Source organism: Cyclospora cayetanensis, unplaced genomic scaffold (genome assembly GCF_002999335.1).
Source record: "Cyclospora cayetanensis isolate NF1_C8 unplaced genomic scaffold, CcayRef3 CcayRef3_contig_36, whole genome shotgun sequence".
Taxonomy (NCBI): domain Eukaryota; phylum Apicomplexa; class Conoidasida; order Eucoccidiorida; family Eimeriidae; genus Cyclospora; species Cyclospora cayetanensis.
In genome coordinates, this window is record NW_020312325.1 from 83,352 (window position 1) to 108,117 (window position 24,766).

At 50.0% G+C, this 24,766-nt stretch overlaps 3 protein-coding genes across 3 annotated transcripts; 1 reads left to right on the forward strand and 2 right to left on the reverse strand.

Moving 5' to 3' along the window:
• Positions 1–616: 616 nt before the first annotated feature.
• On the reverse strand, positions 617–3,946 carry LOC34623425. Its single transcript, XM_026334089.1, has 2 exons — positions 3,613–3,946; positions 617–3,576 (listed from the first exon to the last, which is right to left on the reverse strand). The coding sequence occupies exons 1-2, from the start codon at positions 3,944–3,946 to the stop codon at positions 617–619; spliced, it is 3,294 nt and encodes a 1,097-aa protein (XP_026189874.1).
• Positions 3,947–10,141: 6,195 nt separating this feature from the next.
• Positions 10,142–20,009, forward strand: LOC34621966 (alpha-glucan water dikinase 1, chloroplastic). Its single transcript, XM_026334112.1, has 17 exons — positions 10,142–10,371; positions 10,759–11,133; positions 11,830–12,283; positions 12,494–12,789; positions 13,245–13,559; positions 13,829–14,024; positions 14,223–14,921; positions 15,243–15,455; positions 15,641–16,008; positions 16,359–16,758; positions 16,986–17,183; positions 17,370–17,635; positions 17,998–18,493; positions 18,759–18,849; positions 19,055–19,190; positions 19,485–19,644; positions 19,905–20,009. Exons 1-17 carry the CDS (start codon positions 10,142–10,144, stop codon positions 20,007–20,009), a joined length of 4,998 nt encoding a protein of 1,665 aa, XP_026189897.1.
• A 1,172-nt stretch (positions 20,010–21,181) lies between these two features.
• LOC34621967 (probable E3 ubiquitin-protein ligase ARI5) lies at positions 21,182–24,287 on the reverse strand. The gene is made up of 7 exons (XM_026334113.1): positions 24,177–24,287; positions 23,878–23,981; positions 23,664–23,745; positions 23,198–23,442; positions 23,014–23,076; positions 22,091–22,445; positions 21,182–21,898 (listed from the first exon to the last, which is right to left on the reverse strand). The coding sequence occupies exons 1-7, from the start codon at positions 24,285–24,287 to the stop codon at positions 21,182–21,184; spliced, it is 1,677 nt and encodes a 558-aa protein (XP_026189898.1).
• Positions 24,288–24,766: the final 479 nt, after the last annotated feature.

Sequence of the window (24,766 nt, forward strand, 5' to 3'; positions counted from 1 at the left end):
CGTGCTAAATACAAACCCTATAGAAAAGTATCAAGTGTCTTCCCAAACAATTTCTTCCTTCTCCCGCACGCGTCCCTCAGAGGTCCCAACACGAGGGAGGAGTACAGCTAGGATGTGGTCGGCTATACCCTCCATACACTTTGCGCCTTCCGAGCTAGTTGCAAACAGTATTTGTGGACAAGTACACAGCACTGCTTCTGTTCGGATTGAGCTGGCAGTATTCTGCAGTAAGCAAGGTATGTGAACAGGCAAAGCAGTTAGTCAATTTCTTACTAATAGTGAAGTATGTATTTAACTTAATAGAAAGTGATTTAGTGTAGCTTAGCCCGGTGCAGGCAAATTCTGGAGGCACACGTGTGCTTGTGGGCTAAGTGCTTCTACGAACTGATGTTCCCGTTGCACTAAGAATCCCCTACCATGGTGTTTATGAGGACGCAGTGACAGTCAAGTGCAATGATTAACCCCACACCACAAAGCATCGAAAAGAACGAAACCACCAAGTCAGCTACAGATCAACTAGTTTCTCTGAGAATTATATCTCTTCGGTTCGTGCATGGATGCCTCTAAGACACGTCAGATGTCCCGTGGGCATGGACCTGAGGTTTATTGTCACTGACTAGGTTTCCGTGCAAACTAAGCCATAAATACCAAGCATCCTGCTTATGACCTGTAGTGCTGAATTAGAAGAGTTCCACACATGAGCTATCGGTGGGCTGCAGCGTGCTTTTTCGATATCTACTACAGCGCTAGTTGTTCCTTGTGCTGCTGCTGGCGGTTGCATTGATGCCCTCCAAAAAATCTGTTGTTCGAAAACCCAGGGACCCTCGATTTCGCATTGCCATTTTGTCCGTTGGGAGCTTTCCTTTAAAGGCTGTTGGTGCTGCTGCTGACCCTTTGCTGCAGCAGCTGATGTTGCCATCTGATGCAAGAGTACTGCATCTCCAGCAAGATGCAGTAGTACCTGCAAGGCGTTTAAGACTACAATCTCAGCCGAGGCCTCATCGCTGGCATTGTGATCTTGTAAGTTCTTCTGCTGTTGTTTCATCACGTACTGCCGCAGCAGCATCGCCGCGTTTTCCGCTGCCGCGTGTAGCGCATCTTCAAGCGTTCTACAATCTGCATTAGGCTCCACTGCTTCCTCTATTGCTACACCTGATACAGTTGGTGCTGCTCCACTTCTTGGTGCCGCAGCCATTGTGCCCCAGAAATCATCCGGAAGGGGCTCTCGTGTATAGCTGCCCAGCATGCTGTCGACTAGCCGAGCGACAGAGGGGTGGAAAGGGAGCCTCACAGCAGCAAAACAGCCCTCTCCCTCTGTCTCAAGCAGTTTCCCCAGGTTCATGCACGTCTTCCTCTCGCTTGTTTGCCCTTGCTGCTTTAGCGCGGCAAGGGGACTTTTCAGAGTGGCGGGAAGCAGCTTTAGAGTTACTGGGTCGTCCTCGGTGTTGAGATCTACAGGCAGCTGCAGCACAAGGGGCCCCCATGGTCCTCCATCCATGCAGCAGGGGAGGCAAGCACCTAAGAATACAAGTCGGCGTGCCAGCAGTGAGAAGGAACAGGCAGCAGCAGCAGTTGGAAGCAGCAACAAATCATCTCGCTCCAGGCATCCGGTAGATACGACCTCGCCGGTAGTAGATAGCGTAAAGTGTTGCTGCTGTAGCTGATGCATTTGTCTGAGTTGCTGCTGCTCTACAGGATCAAAATCAGATATGAATTTTCTCCAGTCTGTGTGCGCCAGCCAGAGGTGTATGGACACCTCGTTCAGCTGCTGCTGCCGCCGCTGCTGCTGCTGTTGCGCGCATGCAGAATACAAAGAAACTAGTTGCCGGCCCATTTCACCCGTCAGGAGCTCCTCCTGAAGCTTCGGCTTGTCCTGTGATTCCTGCTGTAAGCATTTGAGCGGTGTATCACCCGTTTGTGGAGCCGATTCATTCGTTGCCCTCCTTGCCTTACTGTTGCACTGTTCTCGTTCTGCAACCACTTGTCCTTTTCCTGCATCTTCCCTTCTGTTTGCGTCTCTCACCAGTCCCGTGACATGCGGATCTGCCTTGTTTATCTCGGCCTCTGCTGTCAGAGATATGAGCCTAGCCAGCAGCAAGACAACTGACGGCACACACAGCTGCCAGTGTGGGCCCCAAGCCGCATGGAGCGACTGCTCATGTTCCTGGATTGTCTGACTGCTCCGTTCTAAAATCCGAACTGCAGAGACACCGCGAAGGCGAAGGCATTGGCAGAATCCGAGGGATGCACCCACATCCCACACGAATTCCAGTATCCGCGACAGGAAGCAGACAGAAGCGCATTGTTGGTGCAGCTTCTCCTCAGCCTTCAGAGAAGCGCATGCGGTGAGGCCCCAACAGTCTTCGAATGGCCCCCAATTGCTGGTGGTGTGGCTAATGCGAATAGACCGAAAACGAGAATACAGGAATTCAGAAGGTTGACTTAGGAGGGAGGTTACGTCGGCCGTCTCTGCTGGTGTTGTAGTTTCAGAGCTCAAAAATAATACAAAGGCCCTCAGTGCCTCTAGGGCCCTATGAAAGCTCTCCTTCTCATCGAAAGCTCTGCAGCAGCATCCTGACACAGCCCGTGTTGCACTTTTTCTTGGTGAGTCTGCTGTCCTCGCTGCCTCTGCATTTTTTGCTGCAGCTGCAGTTTGGCAGGTAAGACGTGAGCAAGCGAAATGCACATGCTTCTTTCTACCGCCACTGGGATGAGAAAAGCAGCAGGCGTGCAGCCGTAGTAGCAAGCGAAGGAATGAAGAAACACTTAACTGCATAGAAGGGCCCTCCGTAGCAGGTGCATCGTTCGGTGTGGCAACAAACATCGTGCTGCAGTTGATGATGTACACAAGCAGAGGAATCTCCGCAGCGAGTGAGAACGACCGCCGAAGGGACTGGGCCAGATGGAACGCCTGAGTTTCTGGTACTGTTGCCTCTCCTGCTGGTACTGCAGCCGGAGCAAACGCCACTCTTGTTGAGCCTGTTGAATCGGGTGCAACTGTCGCGTTTGCATCTAGGGGGCCCGCTGTTGCCCCTTGTGCATCCCGTTCGTGCAACAGCAGAGCAGCCGCTGCTGCCTGGTCGCATGTGCTGCAGTAATTGTTGGGCCTTTTGAAATCGCGGCGGCAGTCACTCCTCGCACAGTTGCTGTCGCTGCAGCAACCGCGTGACCTGAGGATCTGTGAAAAGGTGTGCATCCTGTCAAGCTGGTGTCCACCAAATTCCAGGAGGTGCAGCAGAACGTATCTGCTGTCTTTTACTCTCTGCCATAAGCCCTGATTCTTTTCTTTGAGGCCAAATTCTAAGCAAAAGAAGTCAAAGTCTTCAGCATCAAAAAGCGTGGCAGTGCGCGCCACATCTGTGTCGAGGAAGGGCAGCTCATCTCGAGATAAAGACACCAACGCCTCCACTGCTGCGACTGGGGCTGCAGGTTCTGCAGCAGGTAGCTGCTCGCCTGCTCCTGACCGTGCTGCTGCATAGTTTGCTGCGTCTGAGGGTGTTTCTGCGGGTTGCAGCTGTGATCCGTCGTGAGCCGAAGAGGTCGCGGCACCTGTTTGCCCAAGTTCTGCAGATGCTGCTGCCAGTGTTGCCCTTGGTGCAGCAGCATCAGCACCGCTGCCATCACCACGAGTAGGATGAGATGCATCAGTGAGTATTTCCCTCCTGTTAGAGAACTCCGCCTGGATAATTGGGAGGAGGCTTGATAGGGCGGTGTACCGAGGATCTGTTGCGGCAATTAGCGAATAGAGCAACGCCGTCTTCCCAGCATTCTGATCCCCTACCAGCAGAACAGTGATGCAGCAACAATCTCGCCTGCCGGTGATACTGCTCCCACTGTTGCTGCACAGAGGGAGGAGCTGCTCATAGTACTCGTCATGTCTATCCTGGAGTACATACAGCCCGCGTTGCTCCAAGCCGAAAGGCGTCAGCCGTAGGGAAAGACCCATCGTTGCAGCCTTCGTGATTTTTGGCTGTCGCTCTCTGGTAATCTCGCTTCACTCGCTGATTTGCCGCCGCAAAGGCCATTGGAAGTAACGGAACTTCGAAAGAGCCTAGGGATAGCCGAAATCACAGATCATCAAGTAAGGCGCTCCGCTTTTGCCATTGCTGTTGGTTGTGATGCTGTCTTTGCTCGTATAGCTGTTTTAGCTGTTTGCGTTGGTACTACTGCTCATCAAGGCACTGTAATCCTTGGCTTGCCGGACGAACGTCGGCCCTGTGTGTGTTCAATTGGGCAAAAGCTGACGATGGGAGCGATAAGAGTGAAGGAGCCCCCATATTGAGCCGCGGTGTGCGTCTAACTTGTATGTGCGTCTAACTCGTTGCTGAAGCAGAGGTCGACGGTTGCATTCTGACTGGGATGCGGATCTGAGGGGTGTCTGTGGTGCTCCGAGTTGCTGCAGCTTCAGAGCCAACAACAGCAGCATAGATGGCGATTCTTGAAATTACGTTTATTGAATTAGATGAGCCTTTACAGAAGGAACCGTACACCCTAAACCATAAAACGAAAAGACGCTTGCGTTGGAAGGCGCTGCCGACAAACCAATGCCAAACTAAAAGGCGTCATGAAAGCAAATCTCTGATTCTACGGTGATGATCAAATATTTTGTATGATTAGTTCATTTTTTTGCTTGTTTTTAACGGATCGGTGTGCGTGGCCGGCTGTTCGGCGCTCCAACAGATGGATGGCCGTACAGTTGGGCCCCACACACGAATTCTTACAGACCCGAAAAGGCACAACAAGTGCTTCTCTGCCCCCTCACGGCAGGCCCTGAAGCCTACATAATTATTCCTATACCTTTTCCTTAGATAGTAGACTCTTACTGCAAACCCATAATGCTCCTCGCTTGACCCTAACGATTCATGCTTTTCTTTTGAACTTCACTCCTGATGGATTGCTTTAATCTACTAGAAGAAACAGTTGCTGTGCCCTGTTCTGAGGCACTGCGCCACGGCATTTGTATTTTCTCGCCACTTGTCTCTCCATAGAAATACACAACGCATTGCACTTCAGATTCATTGCACCCTACTAGCCACGCAGCATCGAGGTACAGTTATACTTGGTTTAGGCGCTATGATGTGTTATACTTTGGCCATGTCGTGTGGGCAACTCTAATGCATACATTATAATTATTCTGTACGTGGTCATGGGTTTTTTTTGTGTGAGCATGTGGGTGACAGTGCAGGGTACTGTTGGCTCGAAACACGAAGACGCAATGATGTATGCTTGTGCAGTAGATGCTGTGCGCCACTAGCTAGGAGGAAGGTGAAGCTACTCGCACTTTAGCTCTCCTTTCTCCACACATGATCTTACCTTGCTGGGAATGTCAAGGGCAAGAAGGAACTCTCTGGAAGGAGCAGGTACCTTTTTTTATGTTCCAGATGCTGTTCCAGGGCTTAAGCTTTCCTCTAAAAGATCATAGCAGAAGTGCTGTAGAGGGAGAAGCACCACTTTTCGGCGCTTTCTCCTATGCTACTTATATTTAATTTAAAATAAGTAAAGAACTGCTTGAGTGTCTTGTCTGCTTGAGTATTTGCATTATTGCAGAGTACCGTTAGCTTGAAACAAGATGTGTAGACTCTATATTTCAAACTGCATCCAAGTTTTCCGTAGGGAGGCACTGAAATCCCACAGTACCCCACACTTTTCTAGGCACCAAACAGTGCGTGATTCCCAGTTGTACTGGGCGATTCGTGCATTTTGCTGCCCCTCAACAAATTATCCGCCTGCCACTCAATAAGCTGTTTCTGCGGAAGGGGCTAGGGGCTAACCTCTGGATTTGCTCAATACAGTACGCTGAACGGTTAGGAGCTGGCCAGCCTGCTGGCAACTCGTCATTATCAAGCACATACGTGTAAGTCTGACATGTAGCTCTGTGTTAATGAAGCAGTGCGGATGGGGCAGTGCAAGTGGAAATATGACGTGCGGCGGACAACGCCAGAGGGTCAGTCCACTTGACCGTGAGGGTTCGGAGTTCGAATATATACTGTTCTAAGAAAATAAATGCTCCGTTGCTAGAACAGATGTGGTTTAGTCGTGTAGTTATCTCCAGACAACGGTGGCTTGGCGTAGAGTCTTGCACACCGCAAAATGTGCGTTACAATAACTGCTGACATACCTGAGACCAAGGCATGGTGCACGGGTCCACCAAAAGCGTTACGGAATATGTACGTGAACCAACTTATGCTTTGAAAAACACTTAACTGCACTAGCCTTGCCGCTTCTCCAGTGATGCCACCCGTCAGCAAACCTGAGTCTTCAGAACTGCGCCTATGAGTGATTTGGCAGGCTGCACCTCTGCGCCGCCTCTTCAGATAACTGATCCAAGTCACATCAAATGTCAGGTAACGCTATTAACTCTTGAACACCGAGGTGAGCTTCTGTCAGTGCATATTTGTCTTGAGGCGGGTGTCCAAGTGCGGCTCCTTAATCCGTAGCCCACTTCACTCAGCCTCAGCCTGCGTGAGATTTTACCGCTTTCCTAATGGAACTTCTTTGCTCGCCAAGCAATCTGTTTCCCCTGGGCTCAGTCCCGTTGGTTAAGTTCTTGGGCGTTCTGCACGCGCTTGCCGTTCCACGCTATTTGGCCCTCTATCTGCGTGTGAAAACAGGTCCGTTGTTGGAGGGGCCGTCTGAGGCTGCTTACGATTGCAGGCTAGCTGGGGTTTCTCGTTCACCTTCGACTGTCGGGTGTGGCACCTTGACACAGGCCCGTTGTCAAAAGCTTCTAGATCCCTACTTGTCTCTTCGCTCTCAAACAAAGACTCAAAAGCTGCGCTCATTTGCCCCTGGAATCACGGGCAGTTCATCATATATGACAGCCTCACGGGGCCGTTGTTTGATCGCTGAGTCGCTGCCTGACCTGCGGCCACCTGACACCACTTTGAGTACGGCGGAGGTAAACCACCAATAAACCAGCTATGATGTGACTTTTACTTGCGAATCCTGTTTCTATATTTCTCATATGATCAATCTATTGCTAAATTGTTCTGCTGGGGCTATCTTAGTTGTCCCAAGGCTCGCTGTTGAGTTGTTCTCGGCAAAAACCAATGGGCTGGGGCTTGTATGAAGGCTTAAACGGCAGTAATTCCTGCAGGATGACGACTGCCTCCGCACAAATACAGCCACCATCGTAGCGATTTTGCATTCAATGAAGATGTCGCCAGAAGCAAGCGTTGCTCTGCAGCTACAGGGCACCAACCCAGGTATATCTTTTTCGGCAACGAAATCTCCGAGTACTTGACCATCCTTGTGGCCCTCACACTTTTCTGGTATGCATAAACGTATCGACGCGTCCACGAGCAATTTTATTGGCTAAAACTCATGCCTTTTTGCCAGTTGTGAAGCTACTCCGATTACATCAGCTTGCAGGCTAGCCTTTTATTGTCTCAGCCTGCTGCAAAAGAAAATCAAATGGTTAACTTATCGAATAGAGTGTCCAATAATAGAAAGCTCGTAGGAGGCCGTGGCATCCGGCTACACTTGCAGCTAGTGATTGCGCGGGTAACAGCTGCATCGACCCACGCGGAGCTACCAAGTAAAAGGACACACCACAGTCTCTGTAGAGAGGCAATCAACTCCGTGCTAAATACAAACCCTATAGAAAAGTATCAAGTGTCTTCCCAAACAATTTCTTCCTTCTCCCGCACGCGTCCCTCAGAGGTCCCAACACGAGGGAGGAGTACAGCTAGGATGTGGTCGGCTATACCCTCCATACACTTTGCGCCTTCCGAGCTAGTTGCAAACAGTATTTGTGGACAAGTACACAGCACTGCTTCTGTTCGGATTGAGCTGGCAGTATTCTGCAGTAAGCAAGGTATGTGAACAGGCAAAGCAGTTAGTCAATTTCTTACTAATAGTGAAGTATGTATTTAACTTAATAGAAAGTGATTTAGTGTAGCTTAGCCCGGTGCAGGCAAATTCTGGAGGCACACGTGTGCTTGTGGGCTAAGTGCTTCTACGAATTGATGTTCCCGTTGCACTAAGAATTGCCTTACCGGGTGCATATGTATTATGCAAGACGCAAGGGATGCAAACAGGAGCGCTAGTTAATCAATTCGCTATCAATTATTGGTGGGGCATAACAAGTGTAGTGAAAGGTAGTACAGTGTGGTGTCACTGCCTACGCAGTGCCTATGCCCGTGTTGTAGAAATATTTTACATCGACTGACGAATTAGTTGTGATTACGTGGATTTAATGTTTCATCTATGGCACACACAGGGAGATTCTTTGGAGCGGAATAAGGTTTTTATCATCAGTTTTTACCATAGTAGTTCTGTTTAAAAGTAGTAATGTATTGACTAGTTGGTGTAACTGTATGTACCTATTTATTCTCCATAGAAGAGAAAGCTCGGAGTTCAATACCAGGATGCAGTATTGTGTGCGTATGCCCTACATGCTTTGTGTACCTAACTCGGAATGCGCGCAGTGCATAGAGGGTGCAGCTACGCTCACCTTAGCTGTCCCTCTTCCCATGTCGACAGATCTGAGCAGCGCGTGCAGGGGAGACATGGGTTTATTCGGGAAAATTTCCAGCTGCTTTTGTAAGTTTTTGTCAACTCAGGAGTGTGGTGTATAACCCTCCATAGAAAGTTTCCTTCATGAAGCCTCCCCACTTAGTATAAACTTAGAAGTTATTGAGTGCCCCTCAACACAACCCCTCAATTCCGCTGCACGCGCCTCTTATGAATCTCAACATAAGAGGGGAAAACAGCTCAGGTGAGCATAGCTGCACCCTCTTAGCACTTCGCTCTACCATAGCTAGATGCACATAAGATCTGGGGGCCATACACACAAGATTGCACCCGATTGTATCGAACTAGCGATTCTCTGCAGTAAATGGGATATCAGATAAGCCAAATGAATTATTTAGCTCATTAGTGACTCCGATTTAATATTGCTAGCGTGGTACGAAGTGTTAACGCGTATCTTAGCACTATCGAGTCACTGCGATGTGTACATCAGTGCACTGTGTGAAGCGTAGTGGAACCATGTTTCTAGGAGACCTAAATATGTGGCAAATTCTTGTGTGCTAAGTAACTGCGAGCAACTCTCCGGGTTAAAATGACGTTGCAGCTAGCTGCAACAACGCTGTCCCTCCTTTGGTAAAGCTGGGGAACGTATGGCAATAAGGCTTTTGAAAAAACTGGCTGCACCTGATCCGATGAGTAGTCTTCATTAGATTCTAAACATCTTCTTGGCAAGATCTCCTCTATAGAGGCTCAAAGGTGATTGTTCCACAGTTGACGCATGTACACCATGCCATTCAACCCCGGGGAGAGACCGGTGGTGGCAGAATATTGAAGGAGGGCACAAAAACCTCTTTCAAGCTCCTGACACGGTCAGATCAAGTGTTACAAAATCTACTGCCTCTAAAAAATTAATTTTTACAGGAAATGATTGGTCATAAACAAACGAACAGCCGCAACATCTGACAAGTGCCATCCCCGGCATTGTGGCCAAGGAGCAAAGGGTCCTTCGCATTGAAAGGCGAGACCAGAAACATAAAGAGCAATGAGAACAGATAGGATTGACACTTAAATATCATTTCAGCTTATTTAGCGGTGCTGTGAAGGGTGGAAGCCTCCAAAACCTACGGCCCGCTATAGAAGCGTCGGCTGCTCCGCATCTGGGATGAAGAAGGGTTGCGGGAGGGAGGGCTACTCTTCGCTGTTCCTTTTCTCGCTAAGCACCGTGTCCTCTGCCGCTTCAATGAGTGTAAGCTTTAGCTGTGCCATCAGGGCATGCACAGGTATATTCTCGGTGGTCTGTTTGGCTGCACCTGGTGTGTGCTTTAAACGCGGGGGGTTCCTGAGGCAATAGAAGGCCCAACTAGAGCTTTTCCATATCCTTTCGCCCTAATATCTTCATTTAAACTATACAAGGCTTTTTCAAATTCATCAGCACCCGTTGGGCACACCGCTATCCAGGTCTAAGGCGCTGGTGGAGTTCGTGTGTGGTCCACGCATCTCCCTAGCCGCCATCATCGGAGTATCTAAGCCCCAGAACTCGTCCGTATGCAGTGCGAAGCTCTTTTAGCACGGGTCATCACTGAGGCTTGATACATGTGCCATACCATCGGGGAATTTCTCTACGAGGCCGCCTCGACCGGACCAACAGTTATTGCTGCAACACGTTAAAATGGCGGAAACTCAGCAAGAGTCAAAGTTTGCGTTGCCGATTTTAGAAGGCTCAGATGCTGACAGTTTCGTCGTAGAGTTTCCCGTTGAAGGAGGTCGCACACTGGTGTGCACAGTGCGCCGCCACCCAGAACCCATAGCAGCTGAGACGGAAACAGTGCAGGTGCTCCTGTCTTTTAAAGCTCCCTTTTTTATGCCTCATGAGGGCAATAAAGAGCTGTTCCTACACTGGTAAGCCGTGCAGTGGAAAGCCCTGTCCAGGAAAGCCGTCCCTCGTCCTCGCTGTGCATGGCGGAAAGGGGGCAGCGTAAGTGTCAATTGGACGAAGGAGCGTATTTTGCACCTTCGAGGGTGGAGCACTTGGCCAGTATACGCAGCGCCATGCTGACACTTACAGCTTCACACTGCATTATGAGGAGCAGTGTGAACCGGGGTTGCTCTAAATCCATGAGCGTGGTCTTTTGTTTCTTGAAGGCATTGTAACCTGGATCTGGCCTGCAAAAGCTTTAATGGCCCCTAACGCTTCTTGTGGGTATCTGCCGCTTCTAAGGATCCCCCCAAGCTGATTGTGGGTAGGAACCATGGCAGGCTGTGTGCTGCTTTACGTCCTTGTGTCAGGGGGGTAGCCAAGAACCCAGGCGAGTGGATGGCACCCGAAGGGGAGTTTCGTGAGTCGCTTCGTAGCTGTGGTCAGAGGGTGAAGTTTGGAGAGACGGCAACTGACATTGCATTTCCCTCGCCATCTTCTTCCCCACCACCGGTGCTGGACCTCACCTGCCCAGCACACGTAGCCCCTGAGTATTTGGTATTCGTACTACACTCTCCCCCGCACGAATGGTTCAAACAGCCAAACCCTGGCCGTCCTTCGACTAACTTCATGCTACCGCTCAGACAGGCTCTTAACCAGATGCTGTCCAAGGTTGCATTGCTCAATGCCATTTCGGCTTACAAGGAAACGCAGCCAATACGTCAAATCAAACCCAGCAGTGCACAGTGAGCCTTTGACCATGCTGTCTTGAAAAGTACTGACGTCTGAGCGTCTTGTCATTTGGCGCAAGGCAACCCTATTCATCAAGCCCTCCTCATACCTCGTGCTTTCATATCTCGCTTGTTAGTTGTCGCACCCGTGGTTCTTGACCTATATCAGCAATGCGAGCTCTGACCTAGCTTTCTGTTTCTTCTTGTGCTGCATCATGGTGTCGCTTGCCCTTTATGATGAAGTAGTTACCATCAGGGTAGCCCAGACACATGCCGCTACGCAAATGCTCCCATGCTAATCTGCTGCAGCCCTGTAACCTTACACATATATTTGCACGTTGTACCGCGTGCATGCGATTCGTGCATATATATATACATAGATATATATATATATATATATGATCACAGACCACGCACATTAGGTCTATGCATGTATGTACATCTACAAGAGTGCACACCGCCACATTCATGTAGTTATATATGCGTGAGTACTAAGTTTATTGATGACTATATGACGTATGCATATATACGTGGAGACATATATGAATATGTGGCTCACAAGTGTGCCAGTGTGAGCCTAGGCGCGAGTATGTATTTGTAGGATTTTTGCATGAACCAGCACAGGTCCCTTGGATGCTCTCCTCTACTCTTCTAAGCTCACAAATTATACTTTGATCGATGTAAGGTGTCTACGAATTGATTTTGCTGCAGCTACTGGAGGATCGAGGTAAATGATGGAGATATGCAGCTGCTGCTGCTGACATATGCGGACAGCGAGGCATGCGGGGTGGAAGTCTTTTGCAACTGGCCGGCCGCCCTGTTGTTGCACTGGGGGACGTGTGGGACAGCCAGTTGCCCTTGGAAGCGCATGGAACTTAATAAGATGCTCGTGCATGTAGGTGGCGACGAGCAGCAGCCACAGCAACAGGAGCAGCAAGATCAGCAGCGCGGGAAGCAATCGAAGCAGAGGAAAGGGCAGGAAGAGGGTCACAAGCAAGAAAAAAAAGAAACCGACAGGAATGGATGTGGACCCGATGCATCTTGCGCATCAGCCGATTCTGAACAACAGCAGCAAATGAGCGCAGAAGCCGCTCGTTTAGAGGTTGTTTACGGCACCTTCGCCCATTACCCAGTTGATGATAAAGCATCACAAACTGCCTTTGAGGTGAGCTTGTGTTGCGGCGTGCTTAGAATAAAGGCCTGGTTTGAGGTTCTTACTATGTATGCGTCCTACGCGGATTCGTGCACTTTCAAGTTGTGCTTTTTGTTTATTGGTCCCTGTACATTCGAATTCTCTGAAATATTTTTGGCGAGCGTTGACATGTCAAATCTGCAAGATATGCGTTTGTGTCCGTACTTTTTACCTGTTTCTCAGTTCTGTGAGACTTCGCGGAGCGTGGGCTTCCAGCGGGTGGCATTGTGCTTTAGAGGGGATGCTGTACCACCTGGTTTATCCTTTGTGTTGAAAGAGGCAAAGGCTGATCGCTGGTTCTCAGATCAGTCAGGGGACTTCTTCGTAAAACTCCCCATGCACCCCCACTGGGAGATCCTGAAGGCTAAGTACAAAAAGATTGCAGAAATGAGGGCTATTGAGGAGGCCAGGGAGCAAGAAGAGAGAAGACAGAAATGGAACGACGCAAAACAAGCATTCAATATATTTGTTCAGGAGCAGTGAGCCAAGCACTGACAGCCAGACAATGTGAAGGTGGCGGGGAACACCTCAGGATGCCCAACTGGCACATGACTAGTTCGTAGGCCATAGATAGTCAATATGGTCGTATGAAATTCTCTGCTGGTGTTGTAGGGTGCACTAGCCTTTTCATTTTCGCAGTCCTCGAGTTACGAATCATCTGAACCTGTCAGGACTAGTACAGCACATGTAGAGCCGCACCCATGTGCGGGCACAAGGAATCAATTCATTAGTTCAAATGAAAGCTGCGTTATGACGCGTCTAAACAATTTTGTATCCTCTGTTGATGCGTGATCGGGCTTGCCGCTTTGCCATATCTATCTATTTCTTTTCAAGTATTTGGAAGAAAGCAACCTGGGTACAGGCAATGACAGAGAGGACAGAGGATCACAAACTGGCTTTTTTTATTTCTGTTGAGCGCGTATCCTGCCTTCAGGAACCCCGAAACCGCGTTGGCGATGAGGCGCGTGCCCCTCTCAGATGACGTGGGAGAGATGTTGGTCCGGACAGAAGCAGACGCCACGAGAAACAGCATTCGCATATCTCTCACAGCCTGCCTTCGAACTCCCTGTATGCTGCGATGGGGCATGGTTGATATTATGGGGAGGCGGCAGACGGAGTTGCACTCGGAGAAACAAGCCAGTGAGGAGGCAGCCCGCGTAGCAGCAACGAGAAAGGGAGGAAGGTACCAGTGGATATGTCCTCCAGCTGAAGTTCGACCGCCGCATACCGTCGTTGCAGATCCACAGAGGTGCGTGTGTTTGCAGAGTGAGCGGAGGCTTCAAGCATATATGCAGTATGTAGCTTTGGTGTGGATGCTGCGGGAAGAAAACGGCAGTGTCAGCTGCTTCTAGTATTTGCATGTTTTGTATCCCTCACCTTCGGTGCTGTGATAGATAGATAGACACTTCATCTCAGAAATAAGTACGTAAGACGTGGGAGTGCGATATTTCGGGCACACACTAAATGTTTGAAACTGCATTTGCACATGCGCATCATCGTTGTCTCATGCACCTGCAGGGCTTGTGAGACTCCCTTTGAAGATTCTCCCGACGGATTGCTACAATGTCTAGAGATTCACGTCCCAGCAGCGAAGGCGCTTCCCCAGTTTGAAGGCGATCCCGGCATCCAGCCTCTCTTTGAAGGCTTTGCCTGCTGCCTTAGGGAAAGGTCTGCCGACAGGTGGTACAAGGCCATAGACAACAGAGACATCCAGGTAGGCTAGTTGGCATAGAGCTCAGCGAATGGACGTGCCCTCTTCTGTGGCAGGCCTCCTCCCTTCCTATTGGCCCCACCAAGGGGAGGCAAGGCTTGGAACTGGTCATTTGAATACCCAAGAGGCCTCGAGGTGCATTGTGTCTTCAGCAGCCGTGGTGTGTATGAACTGATCCGCGCGCCTGTTGCGGCTCCTCAGATCCGTCTCTTAGATGTTGAGAACATGCCATGCAAGGGTGAAAATCGAGATTATCTGGAGAAGGTTGTCGAAGCTGAGGTGGAGTGGCAACATATGACGCTGATGCACCGCTACAACTTGATGCGTCAATTCTATGAATCCTTCTCTCGTCGGTCCGAGGAACGGCTGCACTCCTCCCCCGACTATGGTACACGGGCGCAGAGAGTGGCAGAGCTCATTCGTGCGTGGCCTCGACGACAGTGGGAAGGAGACGAGGCGCCTTTACCCGAGGGCTTTGGGTGCTCTATGGGGAGGGCCAGAGCTGCACATGAGGCCGTGGCGTATAACGAGCTGGCGACTGCGGAGGCAGCAGAAGAGCAGGAGTTCTGGGAGCTCATGTTTACATGGGCACGTTTTGCATTCTTGGGGCTGCTGGATTGGCAGCGGAACTACAATACGAAGCCGAGAGAGCTCGCACATGCATGTGAATCCCTGACATTCTGCGCAGTCAGACTGTGGCGTTGCCATCCTTCTCACCGCACGCTGATCCGCAGCTGCCTTAGCACCATGGGGAGGGGGGGATCTCAGGGACAAGCCATCAGGGACAAAATCCTAGAGATTATGCACAAACACCACATCCCCGAGCACGGCTCCTTTTATGAGCAATGGCACCAGAAACTGCACAATAACACAACTCCAGATGACATCGGCATTTGCAGGGTAAGAAAGCACACCCAGGACTTCCGAACCCCTTCTTAGCGAAAATCGAGCGACTTCTATAATGCTCCCAGACCATGCCTATGATTAGACAGAGGCAATGCTTTGGGGCCATTACAGAGAGGGGTGTGTATTTTCCGGCTTTTGGAGCAGTACATGCAAGATTTGCACAAGTGCCGTTCACTTGTACAGTCGGTGTGTGGTGTTGACGCTGTACTGCCTAGGTTGTAGCAGCGGCATATGATGCGGCATCATGCGATATTGGGTTCTCTCCCAAGTATTAATATGGCTGCCTTTGTCGCTTCATTTTTCTGTCGCATGCAGGCAGTCATCGCCTTCCTGGAGTCCCGGGGAGACCTCTCTGCCTTTTGGCGCGTGTTGTCTGACCATGGCATTACGAAGGAGAGGCTTGCAAGCTACGAGAGGAAAATAACTATGGAGCCACATCTCGTGCAAACGAACATCAACGAATTGGTAAACGATTTCAAGGCCTATCTGAGCGTTATTCAAGACGTTCACGACGCAAGAGACGCCAGAGTGAGTTGCTTCCCGCCCCTTTCTTAGCAACCAGGTAGGCACGGATGCATAAGTTGGTCTGCCAGACCATGGGCCTTCATTTTACTTTACAGCAGAGAAAGTGTGAAGCTCGTTGCTCGCACTCTGAAGCATCTGCGGAGATGCGGCGAGGGCGGATTGTTGCGCATGTGTGCTGCCCGACTCAGAAAGCGTTCGATTATGCACGAGGATACCTGCAAGGAGACACAGTCCACATGGTAGAGACAGTGCTGACGGAGATGGGACAGCGGACAGATGGCATGAGTCCTGGAGAGGTACACAATCGTTTTGTACGGTTATCCGAAGCGCGGCGTCGCCTTTGTTTCCAGCTAAACGAGAACGGCTCTCTTTCGGCTTGTGATGATTCGAGGGTAGCAGAGACACGGGAGCTTCTAATGCTCGACTTTGTCTTGGAGCAGCAGCAGGGGCTACTGCTGCAGGCTACGGCGGCCTTTGATGTGCACCAGCTTGCAACGCATCTCAGAGAACTGCTCCTCTGTCTTTCCGCCCACGACCCCGCCAATGTTGAACTCGCGTGCGTTAAACTTTCCCGTTCCACATGCAGAATTTAGGCTGTTGCACGTAGGGCTATCCCTTCTGGTATCATACAAGCTGCAAAGCCTTATATCCAGATACTGCAAAGTTCCATTCTCCTCGAACTCCATGAATTTTTCCCCCCCCGTTCTCTCTCGCGGCGTATTATCCCTGCCTGATCTTTCCCCAGGCTTTTACACTGCAATACATGAGGCTCTGAGATGCCGCATGTGTGAACTGCTACGCTTAACAGCCACAGCATTTAGGAACGAGCAACAACCTAGGTCGACAGGAGTAGGATGGCCTCAGAGGGCTAAATGGCTTTGTGGTGTAAGTATTTTCTCACCGCAGGAACCTGTGCGCTGATTGGCAGCATCTCTCGGGTGACCTCGCTCTGGCTTGCGTCTCCGAGAACAGCTCAAGCAACGAATGTCGGGAGGCGGCATTACTTTTGAAGGCTCTGCTGGACCGTCTGTCTAGGTTTATAGGCAGACAAGTTGATGCAGTACAGGAGGGTTTAGGCCCTAAAGCACAATACTTGGGGGCCCAAGTGGGAGCTGACAAAAAAGCTCTGGACTTCTTCGTGGATGAGGTTCTAAGAGGGTCATCGCTGCTCAGTGTCGCCTTTTCCATCAAGCGACTCGAGCCCTTCCTTCGAAAGACAGCCTGCCTTCCTGCCTGGCAACTAATTTCCGTTGTTGAACGGGTCAGGGGAGAGCTTGTCACGATTGACCAACTCTCCGGCATTCAGGTGCGGGCTCTCTTTCCATGTAAATTATGAATTTTGCAATAGCCAATGACTTCTCTGGATATCGGAAAAATGCCCGAAATGAGGCTTCGGCTTGAGGCTGACGCTGCTGTGTTGGGGATAGTGGCCAAGAAAAGCCCGCAGGTTTACGCTTGCTGCACACGCTTGAAGAAAACCTGTTACTAGCGCTCCCCCCAATGGGTGCCTTACTGCGCTTCTTCGTTCTGCAGGACAAGGTTTATGAGTCGCCAACAGTGCTCTTGTGCAACGCCGTGAGTGGGGAAGAGGAGATACCCGAAGGCGTTCAGGCTGTTCTGGTCCGCTCAGCAGCTGTCTCCCCAGACATCCTCAGCCATGTATCGGTCCGCGCGAGAAACGCTCATGTTCTCCTCGCGGTTTGTTTTGACGAGGCTGAGAGTGGCAAGCTGGTGAGTGCACTAATAAGCTAGAATTCATTCATGCATCTTGATTCAGGCCGAAGCACGCATCGCGCCTGTGGAGGTGTCCTTAGCCGTGTGGTTTGAGTGCGGCATGTCATGACTCGCCACAAGGCTTTCCCACACCCCTGGTACGCCGCGGGTCATTGCTGAGATTGCCGCTTTTAATTGTCTCAGGAGGAGCTGGCAGGGGAGTGGGTGGAGGTTTTGTGCACACGAGACGGCAGCAGTTTGTCAGTTGCGGCTGCTCCTGACTTGAGACCGGACAAGGCCATTCAAAGGGCTTGTTCTGGTTTATTCAACCGCCAGGCATCTCAGCTCGCTCTCGAAGCGTACGAGGAAGAACGGACTCGCAAAGCCAAAAAGCATACAGACAGAAATGTGGCGCTTCTTGATGCCTCTGCAGATGCCCCCTGGGCTCTGACTCCAGACAGGTTCACAAAGTAAGGCGCCTTAAACGTTATTAAAGTGGTCTCTATTCTAGTAGTTGAATATCTTATCCCCAATGTATTGTACCGACAAGCTGCATAATTCATTCCATTTGTTTTGTCTGCACCAAATATTGCGAGGTGCTCAAGCAGTGCCTGGTCTGTCACACTTTGGGGATTCAGACTGAATGAGAGCAAGAAGGTGGTGCTGGAGTGCTGGTTCATAGTTAGAGCTTAGGACCTAGCATGTACCTTTTTGATGCTAATGATCTTGGGCTGTAACGATATGTCTGCTTCCCAGTTATGCTGGTTACTGATCGAGAAGTTGGGTGGGGCAACTGTAGACGTCTCCTGCTGCCTGTTGTGTCTTTGTGAAGGTCGGTGGTTGGTTCCAAGTCTCTAAACATAGGGAAGCTAAAGGCCTCTCTTCCTAAGGATGTGCTCACGCCTCAGTCTATTGCACTCCCATTCGGCAGTTTACAACGGACTTTGCATGCGCCCGACAACGCACAAGCACTCCAATCCTTAAGCTCTGCCTTACGGCGTCTGTCTAGCAGTCTCAAGAACGCCGAAGCTGAGGCCATCTTCGATATTTGCCGCAAAGCAATGCTCGGCGTCATTGTTCCCACAGAGCTCAGAAAGGCCCTCGAAGAGGCCCTTCAGAGCATCGATGGCCAGGGAACCAGCGACGAAGGTAGCAAGTGTCTCGGCAAGAGGCCTCGTCTGATGGATCTCTGGAGGAAGAACGGTGACACCAAATGCGCAGAGGCTCTAGTGGAAGTTTGGGCTTCGCTTTTTGGATTGAGACCCTGGGTTTCCCTGACGAAGGCGTCGCGCGATTATTGCGAGCTCAACATGGCGGTTCTCGTGCAAGTGAGCTCTTTGATACATAGTGGTGTCTGTCTGCCTGGAGTCCCTGAAATATTCAAACTTTGTACATAAATACTAGCGCAGCGTTTTTATACGGACCCATATTCCCCATATTCCGAGATGCGCTTTCTTGAGCATCGAGCGCCCTTGCCCCATGGTTTCGGTAAGCAAAGGGGACTCGCATTCTCGGATCTTTTGCGGCAGACATCTTTCATTGTCGCTATGATATAATGATTCATTGGCCATATCAAGTGTGTCTGCATGATAGGAACTGCTCCCAGTCCGGTATTCGTTCGTGCTACATACGAAAAATCCCTTCTCCCAGGACCCCAACGAGCTCTATGGAGAGATCGCTCCAGGTGATTCTCGGCATCCTTTGTGCAAAGAAGCTTCACGTATGGCGTATCACGATGCTAGACGCATACGTGAAGTTTGCCTCAGGAGGTCTACTCATTTGCCATTTGGCCTTGGAGCCTCGGACTTTATTCAACCCTGATGCAGCTCTGATCCTCAGATGAATGAGCATCAAACTCTTGCAAATGTGAATGCATGCATTTGACGCAGGACTCGGTGAAGCTATTGTGGGGAACTATGCCGGCCGTGCCCTGGGCTGGACACAGAAGCGCAACGGGGAACCAACAGTTATTGCATTCCTGAGCAAAAGTGTTGCATTGACCTGCGAACCTTGTTTGATCTTCCGGTAAGCCTCCTGCGCAACAATGCTGTAGCCATGGAATGGGTGAACAAAAAACTGCAGATGGTTGGAAAGGACACTGACGGGGAAGAAGCGAATACGACTAACCAATGAGTCTATCTGCTCCTTTTCTGCAAACCTCTTTTTCGCTTGCGTTTGCATGGCTTTTATCTTTTTCCTACTCTTGTGCTGGAAGAACGCTTATTGTATAATCGGTCTTTGCCCTTCACTTGTATTGATTAAATGCAACTGTCTATGCAATTCCGAATCGCTATGCTTGCGGTGCTGCTGCTGGTATAGTTCGGACTCGAATGGAGAAGACCTGGAAGGATTCGCAGGGGCCGGTCTCTTCGAGTCCATTACGGCGGAACGATCAGTTTGGCTACCTCTCTGTTACTGTAGGCAGCGCCTTGTAAACGACAGACCATATAGGCAAGCGTTACTTGACAAGATCAGCAAGGTGAGTTTCACTGCTTGGGCTTAACTCCAGGGCACTAATCTGTAGCTGGAGTTATCATACCTCAATGCCGTATTCCAGTGTATCCTCTGTAATGAACACAACGAAGCGGGAGTCTATCTATAAGCCTATTTTTTGCAGAGAAACACTCAAGCAGACGATATAAAATGCGGTCGATCACATTAAATATATAGGTTGACAGGCGCATGTGCTGTAGTGCAAATTGCAAGTGCATCTGCACGTGTGTTTCGCTTGCTGTGAAGATTGGAGTTCTCGTGGAAGAACTCTACGGAGAGCCGCAGGACATTGAGGGAGTTGTTATTGGTGAAGACACGATTGCCCTGGTGCAGACGCGTCCCCAGGTCTAAGAGAGAGCGAGTGTATGGAATGGATTACCGCCTTCCACCTAGGCTTCCGCAGAGAGGCCCGCGAAGAGGTCCTCCTATGCAACCCCATGAAATCACGTGAAATGTGTAAATGAACGATTAGCATTGCTGTATTCTACCTGTTGTGTGTACATGTAATTCAGGAAAACATACAGTATAGCAGCAGCTTTGCGTATGTGTTTGCATCTACACTCAAAAGTTCCTGTTACCTTTTCACCTGCTCCACGTTGTATCGCCAGGTTCACGATGTGAAGTTACTCTCAGTGAGGCACAGGATGTTACTCCAAAGTATTTCTTATTTGTGGAAACCCTTGTGCCACCCGTTGAAGTAACAGCGAGCTTTGCTCGAGTTCAGTTGCCCTTTAACCCACAACCCAAAACGTTAACTGAAACAACTGCAGGGGATGTCAACGTGGCGCAACCCTTGTGCAAACAGGCATGACGGGGCATTCTGGGAGCCTAGAAACGTTGAGCCTCAACACCAACGGCGGAAGTCTTCCCGCTTACGCGGAACATAGTTCTCCCTAGCTCAATTTTCAGAGTGTACGGTAGTATTTTGCGGTGATACTTCGGAAAATGTAGAGTAGGGTGAAGCCCGCGTGGTGCTCTTTATCCAGTGAAGCTTAGCTCTCTACCAAGTGTGGATCTAATCAGCATGCTACTAAGTTACACATAACAGTGAGTCCACAAGCAAGATTTTAACTACAGCTTCCACACTTCCTTGGGTCTCCTGCATTGTGCTGAGAGTTTTGCTTTTTCTTTAACGGGCTACGCTGACACACGCGCGAGGGTACACGAAGTAGTCAAGAATGCACTAGCTACAAACTGTCTGCCACAACTGCTTTAGCTTACTGGAGTGCTGCAAAGCTAAATGTTTGACTTACATAATTTGTATCGAAGTAAACAAAAACAAAGTTTAAAGAAAGAAACAAGGTGGATATAAATCAAGTAGGTGGCGTAAGAAACCAAACGCACGCGGTACAAGCATAAATTCGACGCAAATCATATCAGGTGAAAGTGAAATGCATAGCATGTTCACCTAAGCCCTCTATAATTCATCATTGCGAGTTCCTGCAAATGACAGGTATTTGGTTAGATCCTAGCCCCTTGAAAGGCGCTGTGGGCGGTGGCCCTTATAGCATGTTGTATTGGGGCTATGCAGCTTCTCTTTCGTCCAAGAGCAATGCACCAGCGACAAACTCATCTTCGAATACGTCACATATTTTTGCAAAGAACCCCCGGACGACTGCTGTCAGATCCAGCAGATGCATCTTGAAATGAAGCAAATCTGCAGGATCTCGGTCAATGTATTCCCGCGCTTCAAAAGTTTCCAACCTTTCCTGCAAAGTGTCCAGACTTCGTTCCAGTTGGCCTTGATGAAATTCGAAGAGGTGTTTCTGGCGGTTTTCTGGAAACTCCGCAAAAAATGCAAATGCATATGACCATTTCAGCATGCGTCTGCACTCTATCACCTGTAACCACCCTTTTTCCAGAAAATCCCAATCAAAGTCCTCCCCGAACCCGAGAGAACCGGTTGCTTCCCTGTTGCTCGTGGGAACCGTTCCAAGTCGCTCCCCCGGCTGCACTGAGCTTATGCTGGCTGAGACATAAGCAGGGCCAGCAGAGGGCTTGTTGCTCTCACTGCCCGCCATGGACTGCGCAGATGCGCATGCTGGTGTCTGCCGCAAGGCAATACACGCAGCAGCCGCAGCTACTTCTCGGCATTTCTTCAACTGGCTGGACTGCATGCCAGCAGCAACTTGCTGTCCGTGATTATGGGCCCTGTAGCGTTCAAAGAAATGCGCATAACGCTCCAGGGCATACTGGGCATCAGCCTTGTCTGATCCCTTGTTAGCATCACCACCTCGTCGCTCGTAAACATTGCACCGGTAAAAGCTCGTGGTTGCATGCTGTTTCCAGTCACCAAGACAAAGCCAACAAAACTCGTGCTGGCAGTAGCACCGCATGTGCATACACCCCATGTCCTTCTGTATGGGGCGGTGGCACTTGGGGCAAGGTTGCGTATTGCAGGAAATCCATGTTACGCTGTCGGCCTCCCGAACGTTCTTCCGCATCCACGCCGCTATAACCCGGCAAGAAATCGGACGGTGGGGTTCGTCGCCACACAGAACGCAAAAACGAGTGCCACACATGCAGGTGACGTCCGATACTGCTGCCACTTCCGCCGCAGACAGGGCGCATAATGAGGCGTCGGCCTCAGACCCCTCGCAACTCATTCCCGCTGGCACCAACTCCACCGCACGTTCGCACGTTGGAGAAGGGCACCACGCAAGTGCTAGTCGCTTCGCAACGAACTGCTCACGAGCGAACATCCGCAGGCGTCCAACTGCTGAGGGACCCCGGAAGAAACGCCACACGTCCATCGGTACAAGCTCCAGACACTCGGGAAAAGGACACCTACGTACAACACACGCGGTCCTCGCAATCATGAACGCACATTGACGAAAACCTGCACACGGCGATAAATGTATTTAGCAGACTCTATAGGAGCTAGTTGTGGTACACTACGGTAGGAAACTACCAGAGTTCAGAACAGGATTGCAGCAAAAAGTCGTCGGTCTAAGGGGCTGTGCCGTCGGAAGACTTCATGAGACCCCCGCGTCGCTAGACGTTCATGGACTACCAACGGAACAGCAGCCGTTTACTCAACACTCTACCGAGGCTACAACACATGTTTGGCAGGGTATACTTCCGTCAATTTGACATTCTTTTTCCGCGTGCTTATCAGCAAGCCTTTTTCCTCCATGCACCGGTGGCTTATCCCCACTCGCGCACACCAGTGCATGGCACCTCCAGGAGCTCAATTGCAGCGAAATATTCAAAAGCATGAGAGCCGGCATATGCACGCTTCCCGGTCCCCCAATACGCTGTTGGTTTGCCAGTAATCCCATCCGAGAACCCCCAACATGGAATCAAAAAATAACTGTGGGTCTATACCTTAGCGCAGCATTCATATTACTCTCACCGGGCATCAAGAGAGCGTTGCGGGCCTTCAGTTAAGAGTGAGTCTAAATATCCAACCCACCCGCTGCAGTAACATGCGACACCACAGCCAAACAGCCACAAAGATCCTTGTTTAGAATTGAACTTCAACGCAGGGGTACAAACCAAGCCAAGAATTGGGGGCTTTCAGCGCGCTCGTTGCTCACGCGTTAGAGTATCTGTGATTGCATTTGAGAGCGAATGTTTCAGTCATTGGGACAATGCATGCAGTAACGGGGCATTCAAACGTCTCGCCAGCCGGTTCATCTTTCTTGCTGATCCTCCCGGAACAGGCCAGAGGTTCTGAGGCACTGCTCGACGCGTCTGGCCCTCCAGGTAAAAGTGAGTTATTGTCGGTAGCATCAGGAACCCTACTGTGCTCCATACTTAGAACCTCAGGTGGCAGTCTGCCCTGCAAAAGCAGGCAGCATTTTCCACATAGGCTAGGTGTTGAAGTCGTTTACATACCCTGCAAAGGTACTTGACAGAAACACAAGAAATGCAACGCGAGCTGAGATGCAAATCGAAGTTAATCTTCCACTAAGAAGCCGATGAGTTTCTCAATGTTGGAAAGTCCAGTCTATGGCACGAAGCAAGATTTTTTGTACTCCCTCAATGCTACGAATGCGGTACCTTTCGTAGAACCGCAGTGCTGTCATTGAACCACTCTTGGACTAGTGCATCACTGCGAAAGTCAAACGCTCGTAGAAGGATCCTGCATGCGCCAAAATCGTCACACAGTCCCTATAGAATACATGATGAAAAGAAATCCATATTGAGGACAAGATGGCAGCACGCCCTCCTTCCGATGACGGAACTGTCAGATGACAACAAACCAGCTGCTAACCCCACGATTGCCTCATTCAAGCCCATGAGAGATGCAGTTTCGTGGACAAGCTCGTCGATACGTCTGTCTAAAGACTCTGGTGAATGGTATCTCGGAACCAAACCCTGGACACAACCGCAGCAATATTGTTGAGATTAATATTGCGCGCATTTTTTTGATAATCGGATCAACTAGTAGATACCAAGGAAAAAACTGATTGCTGTCAAAATAGTGGGCATTCAAGAAACCAAGGATGGCTTTGACAGCACATGGTGCTCATTCTCTAGATTTGGGCTAGGTAATGAGGTGGCTATGGATACCTTGGCTTTGGGAGGTGCCGCCATGTTGCCCAATAGGTCGTCTTCATCGAAGACAAACTCGTCCAGCTCACAATCTTCCGGGGAGGCATCATCGTCCGATTGGAGCTCCATCCTAGTTGCACGTTTCCAGTTTTGTTTTCCCTGCTTGCTTTTGTGTATTCGGCCGGTAGCTAGTGCGGAGGGGAAAACTCACGGTCAGCTGAGTTGCCACGAAAAGAAGAACATAAATTAATCTCAGATCTGCTAGAATTTACTTCCCGATACTATAAGCCTACAGGGGACGAACTTTGAAGTCAAGGTACACATGCACGCTCAAGTACTAATAAACGTATCCCCCCTCCGCATGTGCGCTGCCCAAACCCTAGCAAGTCAACGAGACAGGGCACCGCTTCAGCCCACTACAGCACAATACAAATATAAGCCAGAAACAGAAATATGTGGCGAAATTCTGGTCCAGGCCGGGCAAGTGCCGCTTTGCCCAACCCTTCGGTGAAATTAGTGGTCTGCAAGGCATATCTAACCCTGGACACGCGTTTCGAAAGTCAGGATTCGTAGTGTTATGGTCTCTTATGAAATAAAAGGCTACTAAT